The 17,661-nt window shown below is 35.9% G+C and overlaps 3 protein-coding genes across 5 annotated transcripts; 2 read left to right on the top strand and 1 right to left on the bottom strand.

Moving 5' to 3' along the window:
- Positions 1-643: 643 nt before the first annotated feature.
- LOC103863345 (zinc finger MYM-type protein 1-like) lies at positions 644-4,314 on the top strand. The gene has a single exon (XM_033290619.1). It carries the CDS (start codon positions 1,624-1,626, stop codon positions 3,937-3,939), a length of 2,316 nt encoding a protein of 771 aa, XP_033146510.1. The 5' UTR covers positions 644-1,623; the 3' UTR covers positions 3,940-4,314.
- LOC103863108 (40S ribosomal protein S26-2) lies at positions 4,208-7,405 on the bottom strand. 2 transcript variants are annotated; one of them, XM_018658401.2, is made up of 5 exons: positions 7,260-7,405; positions 7,101-7,193; positions 6,949-7,033; positions 6,733-6,866; positions 4,208-4,451 (listed from the first exon to the last, which is right to left on the bottom strand). In XM_018658401.2, exons 1-5 carry the CDS (start codon positions 7,260-7,262, stop codon positions 4,431-4,433), a joined length of 336 nt encoding a protein of 111 aa, XP_018513917.1. In that variant the 5' UTR covers positions 7,263-7,405; the 3' UTR covers positions 4,208-4,430. The 2 variants fall into 2 exon arrangements, with proteins under 2 accessions (XP_018513917.1, XP_009139107.1); XM_009140859.2 differs by lacking the exon at positions 4,208-4,451 and adding an exon at positions 6,150-6,468 and having other exon boundaries at positions 7,260-7,404.
- A 338-nt stretch (positions 7,406-7,743) lies between these two features.
- Positions 7,744-8,820, top strand: LOC103863107. 2 transcript variants are annotated; one of them, XM_033290672.1, is made up of 2 exons: positions 7,744-8,683; positions 8,738-8,820. In XM_033290672.1, the coding sequence occupies exon 1, from the start codon at positions 7,908-7,910 to the stop codon at positions 8,586-8,588; it is 681 nt and encodes a 226-aa protein (XP_033146563.1). In that variant the 5' UTR covers positions 7,744-7,907; the 3' UTR covers positions 8,589-8,683; positions 8,738-8,820. The 2 variants fall into 2 exon arrangements, with proteins under 2 accessions (XP_033146563.1, XP_033146562.1); XM_033290671.1 differs by having other exon boundaries at positions 7,744-8,689; positions 8,744-8,820.
- The last annotated feature ends 8,841 nt before the right edge of the window (positions 8,821-17,661 follow it).

Here is a 17,661-nt window from a genome sequence, read left to right as displayed (position 1 = left end):
CCGTTCTAATTGGATCTTCTAATCTAACCGCTGGCTGAGGTTCGCTAGTACTACCAAGTTCATAATCAGTTTCTCCATGATGATACCAAATTTTGTAACTTCGTGTAAACCCACTCAAATATAAATGAGTCCAAACATCCCATTCTTTAATAACTTTTTTATTTTTACAATTAGAGCAAGGACATCTTAACATACCTGTTTTTGCTTCCGGTTGTCGGTGAACTAACCCCATGAATTCGGTTATACCTTGTTGGTATTCTTCCGTAAGCAATCTCGTGTTCGGATCCAAATGAGGTCGATCGATCCAAGAACGAAAATAATTTGAAGAAGACATGTTTTTTATGAATCAAATTCGTGTGTAAAGAAAGTGAGAGGGAGGATGAAGATATGGTGTGAATGAAGAGGAAGAGGGGTGCTTGTATTTATAGTTGAAATCCTGCCGACGGTCCGAGGAAATTCCGACGGAATTCCGATGCAAACGGCTAGTTCGTCGGAATTTCCTCGGAATTTTTAAAATCCCCCAACGGCTCTCCAACGGCTCTCTAACGTCTATAATATTTCCTCGGAATTCATCGGTTTTTTCCGAGGAATACTAGTTTCCTCGGTATTCCGTCGGAATATTCCGACGAAATGAATTTTCCTCGGAATTCCGTCGGAATATTCCGACGGAATTCCGAGGAAGCAAAATTTTGTGTTTCCTCGGAATTGCCTCGGAAATGCCTCGGTATATTCCGAGGAATTCATTTTCCGTCGGAACGTCCGTCAGAATACCGCTGTTTTCTTGTAGTGAAAAACAGTGCTGACTTGGGAACGTTAATTAAATTCTAAGAGAAAATTAACAAATACATTTTTTTTGAATGAACAGAGACATATACTAGCAGGGGCGGACGTATGTGGTAGTCTATGGGGTCACGTGCCCCCGTCTACTTTTTCAAAAAAAAAAATTATGTATAGTTAGTTATGTATAATTATTAGTGAACACATAAGGTAATGTATTCCTACAGATTCTTCTCGTGAAATCATTACTCAAAAACACATAATTGTAGCCCAAAATTAAAATATAAAGCCCAATTTAAGAAACCCATAACCCATTCAAAATCAAAGAAAATTAATGAAAGAAGTGGATGGTGAAAAGTTGACCTAGTTCAATACGTCTTTTATCTTTCGTTTTGTTCTCTTCCTTTTATTTTTTTTCAATTAAAGTTTTCTGCTTCCAGTCACAAAAAACTCTAAATCAGACGAACAAAAAAGTAACGCAGGTAAAAAGCTTCTATATTAAATTATTGTTGCTTCTTAAATAAGAACTATTACTTTTTGTCTAATTTTAAATTACGAATTTGCAATAGTTACGAACTTGCGATTTAACTATTTGATTATATGCTAGGCTTTTTTTCTTCCAAATTGATAAAGACTTGATAACTATAGGATTATTGTTAGAACGTGAAGATTATTGTTAGAATGTGAGAATGGATGGGAAATAAAAAGTAAGAAACAAATTATATTTTTTGTGGAATTTTGTGTTAGCAAAACGTGAGTACTTGGTTAATAAAAAATCATGAAAATTTAGGAACTATAGAATTGTTGTTTGAGGAATGTTTTTTTTCTTTTGCAGTTAAGTTTTCAATGGAAAAATATTTCAAACCCAAAAGAAAGTTTGAGTCTTTAGCTATGTCTGAAGATGAATTGGAGAAATTACCTTATGATCCCGGAGAAAGGAAAAGAATATCAAAATATCCTCCAAATCAAAGAGATGAGGTAATACGCAAATATCTTATTAGAGGTCCTTGTCAACCACGTGGTCATGAATTTCCTAAAACATTGTTTACAAACAAATTGAGACGATTCAATCCATCTTGGTTTGATCTCTATGGTGATTGGTTGGAATATAGTGTGAAGAAAGACAAAGCATATTGTTTGTTCTGCTACTTGTTTAGAGATTACACTGAAAATAAAGGTGGAAGTGATGCATTTGTGATTACTGGCTTTGATGACTGGAACAAGACTGAGAGATTACAAGATCATGTTGGAGCAGTGAACAGTTTTCACAATAGTGCATTGAAAAGGGCTGATTATTTTATGAGACCAGGGCAGTCAATTGTTCATGCTTTTTATAAGCAAGATGATGCGGCTAAAAATGAATACAGGATCAGATTGAATGCTTCAATTGGTGCTTGTAGGTTTTTGTTACAACAAGGACTACCATTTCGAGGTCATGATGAGTCAGTAGATTCAGTCAACAAGGGAAACTTTTTGGCGCTTTTGAAATACACAGCAGAGCAAAATGAACTTGTGAGTAAAGTTGTTTTAGAGAATGCTCCAAAAAACAATCAGATGGTGTCCCACAAAATTCAGACAGATATAGTTCATTGTTTTGCAGAAGAAGTTATTGAATCTGTCATTCAAGAAGTTGGTCATGATATATTTTGCTTGTTGGTGGATGAGTCTGCAGATGTTTCTGATAAAGAACAAATGGCAGTGGTTTTTCGCTTTGTTGATAATCATGGGATAGTTAAAGAAAGGTTCATTGGTCTAGTTCATGTGAAAGAGACATCTTCTTTATCTCTAAAGTGTGCTGTTGATTCATTGTTTGCTAAACATGGACTGAGTATGAAAAAGCTAAGAGGACAAGGTTATGATGGAGCGAGTAATATGAAGGGTGAATTCAACGGTTTGAGATCTTTAATTATGAGAGAATGTAGTTCTGCGTATTATGTCCATTGTTTTGCTCATCAACTCCAGTTAGTTGTCGTGGTAGTTGCTCAAAAGCATTTTGGGGTTGTGGATTTCTTTGATAAGCTTGCTGTCTTGTTAAATGTTGTTGGGGCTTTTTGTAAGAGAAAAGATATGGTGCGAGAAGATCATCTGAAAAGAATAGAGGAAAGAACTAAGAAAGGTGAAATGAAGACAGGAAAGGGATTAAACCAAGAGGTTTCATTTCAAAGACCCGGTAAAACTCGTTGGGGTTCTCATTACAAAACATTACTGCGGTTGGTTGATTTGTTTCCTTCTATCATTACAGTACTTGAGTATGTCGAAAAAGATGGGAGTGATGCTATCAAAAGACGACAAGCTAATGGTCTTCTCAATTACTTCTACACCTTTGAATTTGTGTTCTACTTGCAGTTAATGTTGCTTATTCTTGGGATCACAAATAGTTTATCAAAAGCTCTTCAAAGGAAAGACTTGGATATTCTGAATGCTATGTCGCTTGTGAAATCCACCAAGCAACAATTGAATAAGCTCAGGGAAAATGGATGGGAATCTATGATCAACAAAGTTTTTTCCTTCTGTAAAACTTACAAGACTGAGTTGCTGGTTATGGATGATGAGTTTAACTCCAAGAGTTCAAGAAAAAGAAGCAATATAACCAACTTGCATCATTACAAGGTAGAATGCTTTTACACTGTATTGGATATGCAAATTCATGAGTTTAATGACCGCTTTGATGAGGTAAACACTGAATTACTTGGTTGCATTGCTTCTTTGAGCCCTAGTGATTCATTTCGTGAGTTTGATCACTTGAAAGTTATGAGGTTGTCTGAGTTTTATCCTGAGGATTTTAGTCATATGGAGCGGATGACTCTTGAACATCAACTTGGTCTCTATATTGATAACATTCGCGAAGATGAAAGATTTGCTAATTTGAAGAATCTTGGAGATCTTGCATGTATGATGGTAGAGACAAAGAAACACCTTTCACATCCTTTGGTTTATTGGATTTTAAAGCTAGTTTTGACTTTGCCTGTCGCCACTGCTACAGTTGAAAGATGTTTTTCTGCGATGAAGATTGTGAAGACTAGCTTGAGGAATCGGATAAGTGATCAGTTTTTAAATGATTGTTTTATTTGTTTTGTTGAGAAAGAACTATTTGAGAAAGTAACAAACGATGCTGTGATAAAAAGATTCCAGAAAATGGAATCGCGTAGGATTAATTTGTAAGGTGATTTTTTGAAGAATTTTATTTAAATGAATTTAGTTATAAATGATATTGTGCCCCCGGTAAAAAATCGTTCTGGATCCGCCCCTGTATACTAGCAGAGTTAAAAATGAACAGAGACATATTTGAATCACATGCAATTATAAAAATAAATTACTTTTAGCTCTATGCATCACTGAGGAAATCAAAATTGTCAAACAAAAATATTTCCATATCATAGCATAAGATCAATACTAGTGCGAAAATATTTCCAAAGGTGATCAGCTCAAATATCGAATAAAACATGTCAAATTGAGAGGAAATGTAAACGTCAAAAATAAACTTATAAAGAGTTTCAAAGATTCAAACCCAAATGCCAAAAATATTTTCACAAACTCCAGACAAGACAGAGACTACTAGAATATAAATAGTTGGGATAGCCAGCTTGTTGCAGTCTTTAGGCACGAGGAGCAGCTGGAGCACCACCAGCAGGGCGAGGGGCTTGACCAGATTGTCAAGGCTTGGGCGCATCCTCCTGAAAAATTTATCATTTCCAAAACCATTCAATTAAAGAAAAAAAAATTATCATAAAAGAGGCTTCAACAATACATGCATATATACCGCTCACCTTTTGATAAATAGGTCAGATGCAAAACCTTTTAACCATTCAAAGGAGCATTAAACAAAACTTTACAAATAAATTCTTTTTCTCTCTTTAAACATCAATAAATCTTAAAAAACATTTTACGCTTGAAAATTCTTAAATATTAAATTTGTACAATATTTAAGTGACTATTCTAAACAGTATTTTATGTAATAAATATCATTCTCGTAACATATATAAGCATGTCTGGATAGGCTTGAGGCCATTTTGAATTCGGTAAAATAAAATAAGTAATCAGCTAAATATATTTACTTTATTGTCAACAGCTAAATATATTCACATATAAAAATTATTAGCATACTATCTAAACTGCAATATTTCTTTTACTATATTTCACTAATAAATATACTAAAATGTCATGTATCATCAATTACTTTCTTATAATTATTCAGATTTATATATATGTAAAATAAATATTTTTTCTGGTTACAACACTTTTAAGTTGAACTAAAAAAAGAAGACGTTTTTGTTATCTATGAAGATTAAGAATAACATTTTAAATTTATTAAAAACAATGAAAGAACACCCGCGCGTATACGGAAAAAACATGCTAGTAAGTTAATAACACATAAGTCATCTTACCAATCAAAATTTGCCACAATTCATATTTACAAAATTAAGAAAAATGAATTAAAAAATCTATACTATTAAAGCATGATCCTATTTTAAAAATTACCTTAGTCTGCCCTTTTCTTTACTAACATTGCATGTTTCATTAAGGGCAATCAAGTAATATTAACAACACATTTACATTGGGCTATTTTTTCGGATCCAGCCCACATCAGATCTCTCTTGGGCCATTTGGGCCGATTAAGAAATCAGATCCAATTCTCACTTTTTTTCTTTTGGGCCATTGTGTCCAAGTTCAAATAATTTTTTTTAACTATTCTTAATTATTATTTTTTTCTTTTCTTAATATAATTTAAGCATTCATAAAAAAATTAAATTTTTCATTGAAAAGTATAAATCTTTATTAAAAGTATATAATTTTTTTATTAAAGTATTAACCACTTAATAAAATTAATTTAGCAGAATTATACCAACTTAATTCATTAAAGAAATAAAGTTTAATTTTTTAAGCATAAATAGTCATTTAAAATGACATACGATAAATAAAGATAAAAGTTTAAGTCTTTTATAAAATAAAACATAAATATATAAAAATATGACATTTACTAAATATTTGTCAATAGAAAAAAATAAAAAATAAATCCACGCTTTAAAAGCGCGGATCAAAATCTAGTAAAATGCTAAACAGAAACCGTAGAACGTTTTTCTTTTTAAAGCAGCACACGACCTAAGATTCTTTCTTTGTCCACAATCCTTTTCATTTCTTTTCCATACTATAAAGTTCCTCAGGTTCAATAAACAAAGAAATTTCCAATTGGATTAAGTTTGGTAGTAGGGGCAGGAACATGAAGTCTTGGAGAAGGCAAAAATGACTTGGGAACGTTAATTAAATTCAAAGAGAAAATTAACAAATACATTTTTTTTTGAATGAACAGAGACATATACTAGCAGAGTTAAAATGAACAGAGACATATATGAATCACATGCAATTATAAAAATAAACAAAAATATTTCCATGCATAGCATAAGATCAATACCAGTGCGAAAATATTTCCAAAGGTGATCAGTGCAAATATGGAATAAAACATGTCAAATTGAAAGGAAATGTAAACGTCAAAAATAAACTTATAAAGAGTTTCAAAGATTCAAAACCAAATGCCAAAAATATTTTCACAAACTCCAGACAAGACTGAGACTACTAGAATATAAATAGTTTGGGATAGCCAGCTTGTTGCAGTCTTTAGGCACGAGGAGCAGCTGGGGCACCACCAGCAGGTCGAGGGGCCTGACCAGGATGTCCAGGCTTGGGCGCATCCTCCTGAAAATTTTATCATTTCCAAAACCATTCAATTAAAGAAAAAAAAATTATCATAGAAGAGGCCTCAACAATACATGCATATACAAATGTAAATCTTTTGAAACTAGCTCAAGAAAAAATGGAAGCAACTATAGCAATAAGATAGTGCAGAGCTTCACATTCTAATCAACTTATCAAGAATTCTACTTTCTAGCCATAATCAAGAGCTAAAACTGACCCATTTGTATCTAAACACTGATGATAAACAAAGTATCGAGTAATTACCTTGCGTCTGGCAAAACGGGGCGGTGGGGTACGAACTCTACGGTTAGTGCTGGATCGAACTCTCACAACGTGAGAGTGGATAGCACATGAAACACAGTACTGCATCTTAGCGTACAACTTTGGTAGAGTGTAACCTACGGATCACCAAAAAAAAACATATCAACAACAATCTATAAAACACACTCATCTCCAAATGAGAATCATTCAACAAAATACCATCGTATACACTAGCTTCTTGTACATCTCTGATGGCAGCTTGCTCAACGATGTTCCTGACGAGGAATCTCTTAATCGCCTTATCCTACACAACAGGAGGAAACAAGAATCAGACCAAACTTTCAATACAAATTTAACATATCGAACCAAACCTTGGGGCAGCATTTCCCGCAGTTGGAACACCTGATTGGGTTCACATGACCACGGTTGTGCTTGTTCCTACCACCGTTCCTGCGCTTGAAAGTCTGAATAAAACATAATTCAATACACAAGTTTTAAACGATTAATTTATCAAAGACAAGAAGACTTGCCATGTTTGCAGCAAAGAGCTTCTCAAGCCTGTTTTGCTTCTCTTATTTGCGGCGAACAGAATTTAAAAACCGTAAATCAATCTTAATATATGAAAGCCGCTTTAGGGTTTATTATGATGGGTTTACAAAAATATTTGGGCCTTAAATTGGTAAAGGCCCAGTCCAGCGAGGAATCTGACGTGTATCATCCAAAGGCCGAGATTAATAGCTGACGTGGATGACACGTGTTCACCGCAATAAAAACGCTGTACTAGCGCGTGCTCGCGCAAGCCATGCACACAGCTAAACCGCGTCGCCACGTTCTCCTTCCCCATTATTGACATCTTTTAATCACAGCCGTTTAAATTTAATCAACGGTTATTAATCGATCTGTATTGGGTCTCTTTCGTGAAGAGAATCCAGGGAAGTACTATGTATTGAATGACAACCGTTGGATCAGCCAAGTGGAGAAACAATTAGTTATAATAATAATTAACCCATCGTTGCCATTGGGTTGCGTGTGGCTGAGTCTCTGTAACGTATAAGAGAGAAGCAAGCAAACCATTGGTGAATGATTCTATAAAAGAATCAAGAAACCAAAAGCGTGAAGCGAATCTCCGTCGTTGATCTTTTCTCTTTCTCCGATTGATTCTCTCTGCATTGGAGGAGATGGCGAGTATATGCTGCGGAGGAGGAGGAGGAAGCGCGAGTGCCGTTCGTTGCGATCGGCGAACGGTTACACCTCGAGCTTCGTGTGTGGCGGTTCCGGTGACTAATCGACGGAATCGGACCGAGAGCGGGAAAGTCTCGATGACGATGGCGGATTTTGCACCGGTGAAGCCCAAGCGGAAACGCGGCGGATCCGTCGTGTCGCGGGAGAAGCTTGACGAGTGGCTGAGAGATTCGGTTGTTGAGATCGTGAGGAATCTGAGAGAATCGTCGTTGATGGTGAACTTATACGCGGAAGGGAACGGAGGTTTGACGACGACGGCGACGGCGACGAATCCGGCGGCGGAGGATTGGGAGGCGATGGAAGGGAGGTGGGGGAGGGGAGAAGAGAGGACGCCGGAGGGAGTGGTGTTGGTGGAGAAGTTAGCTGACGGTGAAGTGGCGGAGAGAGATGATTACGATGGAGGCGCGTGTGGGGAAGGTGCAACGAGCGCGTGGGGGATAGTCGCGCAGGGAAGGGGGGCGGATAGTGGACCGGTTTGTTACTTGTTGAAAACGACCCGGGTCGGGTCGGGTGTGGGGACGGTTTGTACACATTTTAGTTTGGTGAAGGTGAAGAGTTTTAGGGAGACGGCTGTGTCGCAGTTGAATAACTCGTGGTTGGTGCAGACTGGTCAATGAAATAAGTGTGTGTGATGGTGATTTTATTATGGTGGTCAAAGGCCATTGTGATCTGTAAATTATTTAATTCTCTTTGGGTTTGAATTATGAAACCCTTATGGATGATCATCATAACTTTGTTATTGTTACAGTATAATACATGATCTTTGTTATTCGATTGGTATAAATGTTAACTTCTAAAGGTTATAGAGTATGGTGGCTTGGTCAAGAACAATTTAATACTCCTTTAGTAGCCAAAGGCGATGCTGATGGTAGTCAGTTTGTCACTCGATCGTTTCCGCATAGATGTGAGTAAGGAGAATTATATACTTTTCATAAAGTGGAATATAGTGATCATGATGAGCTATGCTTCTGCTCTCGCCAAGTAAAAGACTTGCGAAAGTGTTGGGCCCGTACGTAAACGTGGATATCTGGATAATGGAATTATAGTAATAGGCTCATGTATACAGATGATAGATCGTCCCTTCATAAGTTTGGGTAATATACTAATATTTGATCTTTTGTTTGGGCTAATATTATCTCGGAATAAAATCATGGACGACTTCAATGTAAGTCATCGGACGGACGACTTTCGTGTAAGTCATCTAGAAAATATATATATTTTGTTTTATTTTACAATTGCAAAACTAACCTGAGACGACTTCCACGTAAGTTGTCTAGGTGTATAAAAAAATATTGATTTTTTAATTTTCTACTAGACAACTTACGTGTAAAAACACATTTAAAAGTCATCCAGGAAAAATCAAATTTTTGACACAATCCGGTCAAATGCAAAACTAACACGTTTACCCTAGACGACTTACATGGAAGTCGTCCATCTTTGTTTTTAAGTCGTTTACAGCGTTTGGACGGAAAGATCTGAAAAAAAAAACTGATTTCATAGTTTCGACCAGTTTAGCACACATAAGTCTTCTCCAAACACTAAGAATCTCAAACAAAAGTGATCCACCAAGAATCGTAAGCTTCAATAGCTCTATGAACAATAAAAAAATTATAATCAAAATCTTGGGTTTTTTGGATGAATATGGAGAGAAAGTGAAAGAGATGTTATTTTTAGTTCATGAGAATTGAGAAATAATGAATGTAAATCGATTTTTAGGTACATTAAGAGCTTTAAATTGGTTGTTCATGGTCGTTGGTGTATTGATGGCAATGACAATATTGTAAATACTTGAAGAAGATGAGAGTGATAGAGTAAAATATGCATATTCGAAAAGAAAAAAAAAATGATGGCATTTTCATGAATAATCTGAACTTTGGGGGTGAAAGAGGCAAGTGAAAGTTCAAAAAAAACATATGGTAGTTTTGTGTTTGACTTCAAGTTTTGAGTCATATTTGCAAAAACCCCCAATATATATATATATATATTGATATAAACACCTATTAAATAAGACTTCTTACTCATATAGTTTAATAATCATTTGTATCTTATTATAGCAAAAACATAAGTCATTGATCACAAAAGTTTATATGAGACTTTTAACAGTTTTAGTAATTTATACTCATTTTTAAAAATGCAAAATATAACATGTACGAATAAATCTAAATTTTTATTATATGATTAATGTAATTGTGTAATTTATTTTAATAATAAAGAATTAACCAAAAATGATAAATGATATACAAATTGTTATCAAATCTTTATTATTCAAAATTAGGTAATTGCCATATATGTTTTAATTATATTAGGTAATTTCGTAACTTTATTTAAAGAAAGAATGGAGATAATTTTATTACATTAATAATTAATTTCATGGTTAGTTTAATCAAAATTATAGTTTATATTTAGATGAAACAACTTATTTTCTAAAAATTCTAATAATCATTTTTGTGACGAAATTCATCATGCCTCAAATGTTGTAATACTTTTCTTTTCATATATAAGGGATTTTATATCAAGTATCTCAACAGATTTGTGAAATAATGTCTTGGTATATGGTCACTTTGTTTCATATGTCTGTCTTGTGTATGTAGTCTATTTAACATTTTAACATAATCTTTGAGAAAAGAGAAAATAAGAGCAATCGGTTTACCCAAATATCTCAATGTATGCATATATTATGATATTTTGTAGGATGTAACTAACCTTTTTTTTTTTTGGACAAACCTCAACTTCTATAGATTCTTACTCTCCATGAATGGAGAGAGTGTTTATGGAACATGAAAACAGAGCCATCCAAGCTAAACAAACAGCTATTACAAGGAAACAAATACAATATAGAAGGATAGGGGTATACAAAACGCTTAAACAACTAATGAAGTCGAGAAGTCCTCTGATCTCATCGACCATCGAGCTGTAAAGTGAGACGAAGCCTTGAAAACTAGAGACCACAATCAGTGATATAACTCCCAGGATTGAAGCAGCAGCAAGTGCACAATCAACAATCTTCAACATAGCTAAAAAGCCTTTGATTAGAACTTCAGTGTTAGAAGTATTTCTAATCTTCAACATTAGACTCCCTGCAACAAAACCACACAAGGTAGATGATGAAATTGGGAGAGGAACAGCCTCCATAAAAGAGGAAACCAGACAATAACTGTCCAACAAAACCCGATTCACATGATGAATGGATATGTGAGGCATCACTCCATTAAGCTGCCACAACTGAACATATAATGACTTGAGTACCACAAAGGTAGAACTGCACAAAGCAGTAAAAGGACTGCATACTGCAGTAAGGATGTAACTAACCTATGTATGATAAAATTAGTTGTTATATAGTTCATAAACGAAAAAAAAAATCATCATGGCTATGGTATATAACTTAAGTTCATGCTTATAGTGATATCATATTATCATTATTTCAATCAACAAACACAAAAGCAAAAAGTTAGACTAATGCAGCTGTTGTCCAAAAAAAAGGACTTAGAAATGCAGCTCACAACTTCGAAGGGCTACGCAAGTAACATATCCGCCAAAGATCGTGAATTAAAGTTATATACATCGAACAATCCCATATTTTAAAATTCAAAAAATAAGAATCGTGGGGACGTCGTATCCAAGATTCGGATTCAGATTTGTGATCGATTGTGAAAAAAAAAATGATTAGAAATTTGCATCTTCATTATTTTCACGATTAGAAAAACTATACAAATGGAAAATAAAAATTAATATTTAGATTTTCGTTATCATCGTACAAGATCCCGAAAGCACTGTCACTGACATAAAACACCAAGTTTCTTACCCGTTTCCAGAGAATCAACACCAGGACCAAACCACTCACACACAACTTGTTTCTTAAAATATAAGCAAAATAAAATCACATCAAATCAGCTCTTGATATTTCGTTATCTTATATATCCATATATAAATTAAAAACTTAATATTATATATTCTTCATACATTCATATTTATGTCTTCTCGATTTGTCAATTGTCCCTTTCTTCTTCATCTGTACGTTTGTCTCTGCCTTCTTTAGGTTTCTCAGTTACTTCACTGCACATAGCATCAATGGACGAAGAGCTTCATGTTTTAGCAGTAGATGACAATCTCATTGACCGTAAACTCGTAGAGAGAATTCTCAAGATCTCTTCCTGCAAAGGCAAGTTATATCATTTTTTGTTAGCTTTTAAAATTCTAGAACCAAGATTACCTCTGAAATGTAATAATTGATTCTTTTTTGCAGTGACAACAGCAGAAAATGGGCTTAGAGCATTGGAGTACTTAGGCTTGGGAGATCCACAACAGACTGAGTCATTAACTACCAACAGTGTAAACTTAACCTTCTAGTTATTTAATACCCAGAGAACATCATTTTCATTGGTTCAGAGAGGACTTATGTGTAAATCCAATGAGTTTTGTTACATTTTTTACAGGTTATGAAGGTGAATCTTATCATCACTGATTATTGTATGCCAGGGATGACAGGTTTTGAGCTTCTGAAGATAGTAAAGGTGTTTAAAAAATTTCTTATTAGGAATCAAGAGTCTTTTTGAGAAGATTCAGAGATTAACATTTTTTCTGCTGGTTTCTATGTTTTTTTGTTTTTGTTATTGACAGCAGGAATCTTCGAATCTTAAGGAAGTACCTGTTGTGATTTTGTCATCAGAGAACATTCCTACTCGCATCAATAAGTAAACTTATTATCTCTCGTGATGAGACATTGCTCTCTTTATTGAGTCGGTGGTGAATTGAGATTCTATTATTTTCTTGGTGATATTTGCAGGTGTTTAGCCAGCGGGGCTCAGATGTTTATGCAGAAGCCATTGAAATTATCGGATGTAGAGAAACTCAAGGGTCATGTCTTAAACTGCAGGAGCTGAAGATCTGCCTAATCTCAAAAGCTCGTAGAATTCTTGTTGATTTTTCTTTTTTTAAAATAAATGAGTTTATTTAAAGATTGTGTTCCTAAACAATGACAAAGACCGTCTTGGCTATCTCAAAACACTTGCTGTTTTTTTTTATATATATTTGTGAAAAAAAAACAAATAAAAACGAAACAATAAGGATCTCTATGAGTTAATTAGTTTTATGAATTATAAATGTTGTCAGATTGTGAGGAATCTTAGACCACAAGAAACATCAAGAATTCAACGAAGAAACAATAGATAGAGTCTGAATTCAAGATCAGAAGTTAACCAAATAAACAAGTTGGAACATAATAATTATTACTACATTTGGATGTGAATTTTTAATTAGGTTTTATGTCCGTGATAACATGCTGGAATATTAATAGAATCCATCAGACTACATTAGATCAGTATAAAATTAAAAGATTTAAAGATAGGTAAATAAGACAGCCTCGAACAATCCATGAAATACTCTTACGTTTCTTGCCGCTAGGTTTCTTCTTGTGATCATCACTGTGACTTGTGTGATATGTCTTCCTCCTCACCAAACTCTGAACCAAGTCCTTTAAGGATCCAGCGACATCTTTTTTATGATTCTTGGCCATTAATTTCCCTGCGACATCAGCTGGAGCGATCTTTGTTTCCCTCAACAAAGACTCGATTTCAAGAAACAGAGAATGAGAATCAAGATCCAAGTAGTTCTTGGCTAGAACCTCTATTGAAGAAGATGAAGTATGATAAAAGATTTCTGATTAATTCTCAAAATGTACATTGGTTCAATATATATACACGAGCGGTTTAAGCTAAGGGAAACTAAACCACTACTAAACCAGTTGGTTAGCTAAAGGAAACTTCCCAACGGTCATATATAATCTATATGCTAATACACCCCCCTCAAACCAATTTAAGACCTCAAGGCTGAAATAGGTTTGAAATGGACATCAAGCGGAGTATAGAATGAAACACTCCCGGATGTAGTGGTTTGGTGAGTATATCAGCATGCTGATTCGAAGAAGGAACATGAAACAGCTTCAAGAAGCCACGCTTGAGTTGATCACGCACAGTATGACAATCAATCTCAACGTGCTTCGTGCGTTCATGAAAGACATGGTTTGAAGCAATGTGCATTGCGGACTTGTTATCACAGAACAACTTAGCAGGAGCTGTAACCTGTACTCTCAAATCACGCAGCAACTGAGCCAACCAAAGAAGCTCACAAGTCGCCAAGGCCATGCTCCGGTACTCTGCTTCAGTACTGCTTCTACTCACGGTCTGTTGTTTCTTAGACTTCCAAGTTAGAAGAGAAGATCCAAGATAAACACAGTAACCTGATATAGAACGACGAGTCTCAGGACATGTAGCCCAGTCAGCATCACTGAAAGCATTGAGACATATCTCTGTTGAAGCAGAATAATAAAGACCTTGTCCAGGATTACTCTTGATGTAACGTAAGACTTTGTGAGCTGCTTGGAGATGAACATCAGTGGGACAAGAGAGAAATTGACTCAGATTATTCACCGCAAACGTGATATCTGGTCGCGTAATGGTGAGATACAGAAGTCGTCCAATAAGCTCTCTGTACTGAGTGATGTTCACCAAGGGCGTACCAGTGGTTTTCGTCAACTTGGCAGTAGGATCCATAAGAATGGAACTTGGTTTACAAGCGAGCATGCCCGTTGCTTCTAAGATATCCAAGGCATATTTACGCTGACAGACAGAGATGCCAGAAGCATTCCGAGCGATCTCCAAGCCTAAGAAAAACTTTGGTTATCCCAAGTCTTTAATAACAAAAGCCTTGTGTAGAGCTGTCTTAAGAGCTTGAAGATCTGCATCATTGTTGGAAGCAATTAGTATATCATCCACATATACTAGTAAGGCAATGAACGAAGAACCAGACTGTTTGATGAACAGAGTGTTATCTCCAGGAGACTGTGTGAAACCAGCTGAGAGAATCACACGAGAGAAACACAAATACCGCTGTCTCGACGCTTGTTTTAAACCATATAAGGATTTGTTAAGACGACAGACCGGATTTGGAGGAAGCTCTCCAGTGGGTGTATAACCCTGAGGTAAACTCATGTAGATTTCCTCATCTAAATCACCATGCAGGAAGACATTGGACACATCCATTTGTGTTAAAGTCCAACCAAAAGCCGAAGCTAAGCCAAGAAGAAGTTTTACACTAGCAAGCTTCGCAACTGGAGAGAACGTGTCAATATAATCAACACCTTCAAGCTGAGTGTATCCTTTGGCAACTAGACGCACCTTAGGACGATCCACAGTACCATCTGCTTTGTACTTAATCGTAAACACCCATCGACAACCTATGACATGTTTCCCCGGAGGTAATGAAACAACTGTCCAAGTCTCCTTCGTTTCAAGAGCTGTAATCTCCAATCCCACAGCATTTTTCCAGATAGGATCAGCCAAGGCCTCATGAATATTACGTGGCTCTGTCTCAATAGTACAAGAGAGAATGAAAGACTGATATGTGGGTTTTAAACGAGAGTAGTTGACAACAGAAGAAAGTGGATAGGGAGTAATGGAGGAAGATGGTAAATCAAAAGAAGAAGGAGAAGAAGAAATTTGAGTAAGAAAACAATGATAGTCAGCAAGATAGCTTGGAGCTTTACCTTGTCGTCTCGATCGAGTGTTAGGAAGTGATACTGATCCTGCATCAGGCATGACAGTCGTCCTCATTCCAGTGGTAGTACTAGGTTCAATAGGTTCAGGAACCAATGAAGATGGAATGCTTGCAGTATGAACAGGTAAAGAAGCACCACAATCTAAAGAAACAGGAGTAGACAAAGGCAGAATATATTCTGTAAACAATGAATCATTACCAGTACTTGCAGACTGAGTTTTAAAAGGAAATATTGTTTCTTGAAAGGTAACATTACGTGTAACAAAAGCCTGATTAGTATCTAAATCTAATACCTTGTAACCTTTGTAACCAGAAGCATATCCAAGAAACACACAAGAACTAGCACGAGGTGTAAACTTTGTTCGATCTTTAGGATAAGTCGAAGCATAACACAGACAGCCAAACGTGCGCAAAAAATTGTAATCAGGTACTTTCTTACACAAAATCTCATAAGGAGAACGTTTGTTCAAAAGCAAAGATGGTGTTCTATTGAAGAGAAACACAGCTGTAAGAACACAGTCACTCCAATAAGCAAGAGGAACTTGTGATTGAAAAAGTAAAGCACGAGCTACATTTAAAAGATGCTGGTGTTTGCGTTCAACCACTGAATTTTGTTGAGGTGTATATGCACAAGAATATTGATGAACAATACCAAGATCTGTTATTAATTGAGAGAATGCTAGTTCAGGTGCATTGTCACTTCGAATCTTTTTAATCACAGACTGATATTGTGTTTGAACATACTTGATAAAGGCAAGAAAGATTAAATGAACATCACTTTTATTTCTCATCATATAGATCCAAGTTACACGAGAACAATCGTCTACAATCGTTAAGAAATATCTATAACCTTCTACAGATTCAACTGAGAATGGACCCCAAGTATCTAAGTGAACCAAATCAAACGGTAAAGATGACATATTATTGTGAGAAACATAAGGCAAGTTCTTCTGCTTAGCTAAAGGACAAACTGAACAATGATCTAGACTCGATTTAGACACAGTAATACCGGGAATATGTTGCAACTTCGTTAGTGAAGGATGTCCTAAATGTTGATGCCATATGTTTCCATCAAGCAAAGAGCCACAGAAATTCGTTGCAGGAGAAGTGATGATCGGTGCAAGGATGTACAAGTTGTTGAAAAGATTTCCTTTACCAATCATCAAGTCCCGAGTATGGTCCTGTATAAAGCATTCACGAGGATAAAAATGAGCAGAGCAGTTTGCATGTTGTAACAGAGAACTCACACTAATCAAATTGAAACGAAAAGATGAAACATGCAAAACATTATGCAATGTCAATGATGCATTGATATGAATGGTTCCTGTATGTGTAATGGGAACACTAGTACCATCAGGAAAGGAAACTGTCACACCCTGCACAGGAAAAGTCTCACTAAACATTGTCAATTGAGAATAAACATGAGTAGTAGCACCGCTATCTATAATCCAACTATCAAGCGGAAGAGAAGAAAGTGTGGAAAGGCAATTATGTTGAAAAGTCAGAGCTTTGTGATTATAGCGAAGGCTAGTAGACGGAAAGGGTATTGAGACAGTACCAGAAGATGATTGAGGGTCCATATAGCCTTGAGAAATTATAGTTGCTGTGAGAAGAGGCGACACAGAACTCGAAGAAGCAGACGTTGTTGGTGTCGGAGGAACATGAGAGGTGAGCTGATTAATCAGAGACTGCACTTGTTCCGAGCTAAACTTACTCAAGTCCAGGCTATTAGCACCAGAAAAAGCAACTGCATTTGCTATATTAGCTGGCTGCTGAGAACCTTGAGTCGGAAGAGAGCTACGTTGATCATTCTGAAGGTTGCTACGAGATGGAGCTTGAGTAGAGGAACGGTTATGCAGTTTGTGTCCTGGAAGGTAACCATTCAACTTGTAGCATTTCTGAATAGTATGACCAGTTCGACCACAGTGTGTGCAAACCATCTTGTTATAAGGACGATATTGTGCAGCATAAGCAGCATTGTCAAGTGGTCCATTATAGTAACCAATAGGAGCTGCATCAGGAGAAGCTGAAGTCTGGAACACAACGGCATCAGGCTTGATAGTAGGCTTTAAGTTCTTCTGCCTTTCATCTTGAGATACCATGTTGAACACATCATCAATCATCGGAACTGGCTTCAAC

The sequence above is a fragment of the Brassica rapa genome, chromosome A04, assembly GCF_000309985.2.
Source record: "Brassica rapa cultivar Chiifu-401-42 chromosome A04, CAAS_Brap_v3.01, whole genome shotgun sequence".
In the NCBI taxonomy this organism is placed as follows: domain Eukaryota; kingdom Viridiplantae; phylum Streptophyta; class Magnoliopsida; order Brassicales; family Brassicaceae; genus Brassica; species Brassica rapa.
The sequence above is the reverse complement of the archived record's forward strand: the minus strand, read 5'-3'. Positions and strand labels throughout refer to the sequence as shown.

What these genes read in the sequence shown, in the direction of transcription:
- LOC103863345 (XM_033290619.1), top strand. Translation starts at nt 1,624, where the DNA reads ATGGAAAAATATTTCAAACCCAAAAGAAAGTTTGAGTCTTTAGCTATG.
- LOC103863108 (XM_009140859.2), bottom strand. An exon ending in AGAAGCTAGTGTATACGATG is followed by an intron (nt 6,867 to 6,948) that starts GTATTTTGTTGA and finishes GGTGATCCGTAG; the next exon opens with GTTACACTCTACCAAAGTTG. An exon ending in CCCGTTTTGCCAGACGCAAG is followed by an intron (nt 6,469 to 6,732) that starts GTAATTACTCGA and finishes TAAAATTTTCAG; the next exon opens with GAGGATGCGCCCAAGCCTGG.
- LOC103863107 (XM_033290672.1), top strand. Translation starts at nt 7,908, where the DNA reads ATGGCGAGTATATGCTGCGGAGGAGGAGGAGGAAGCGCGAGTGCCGTT.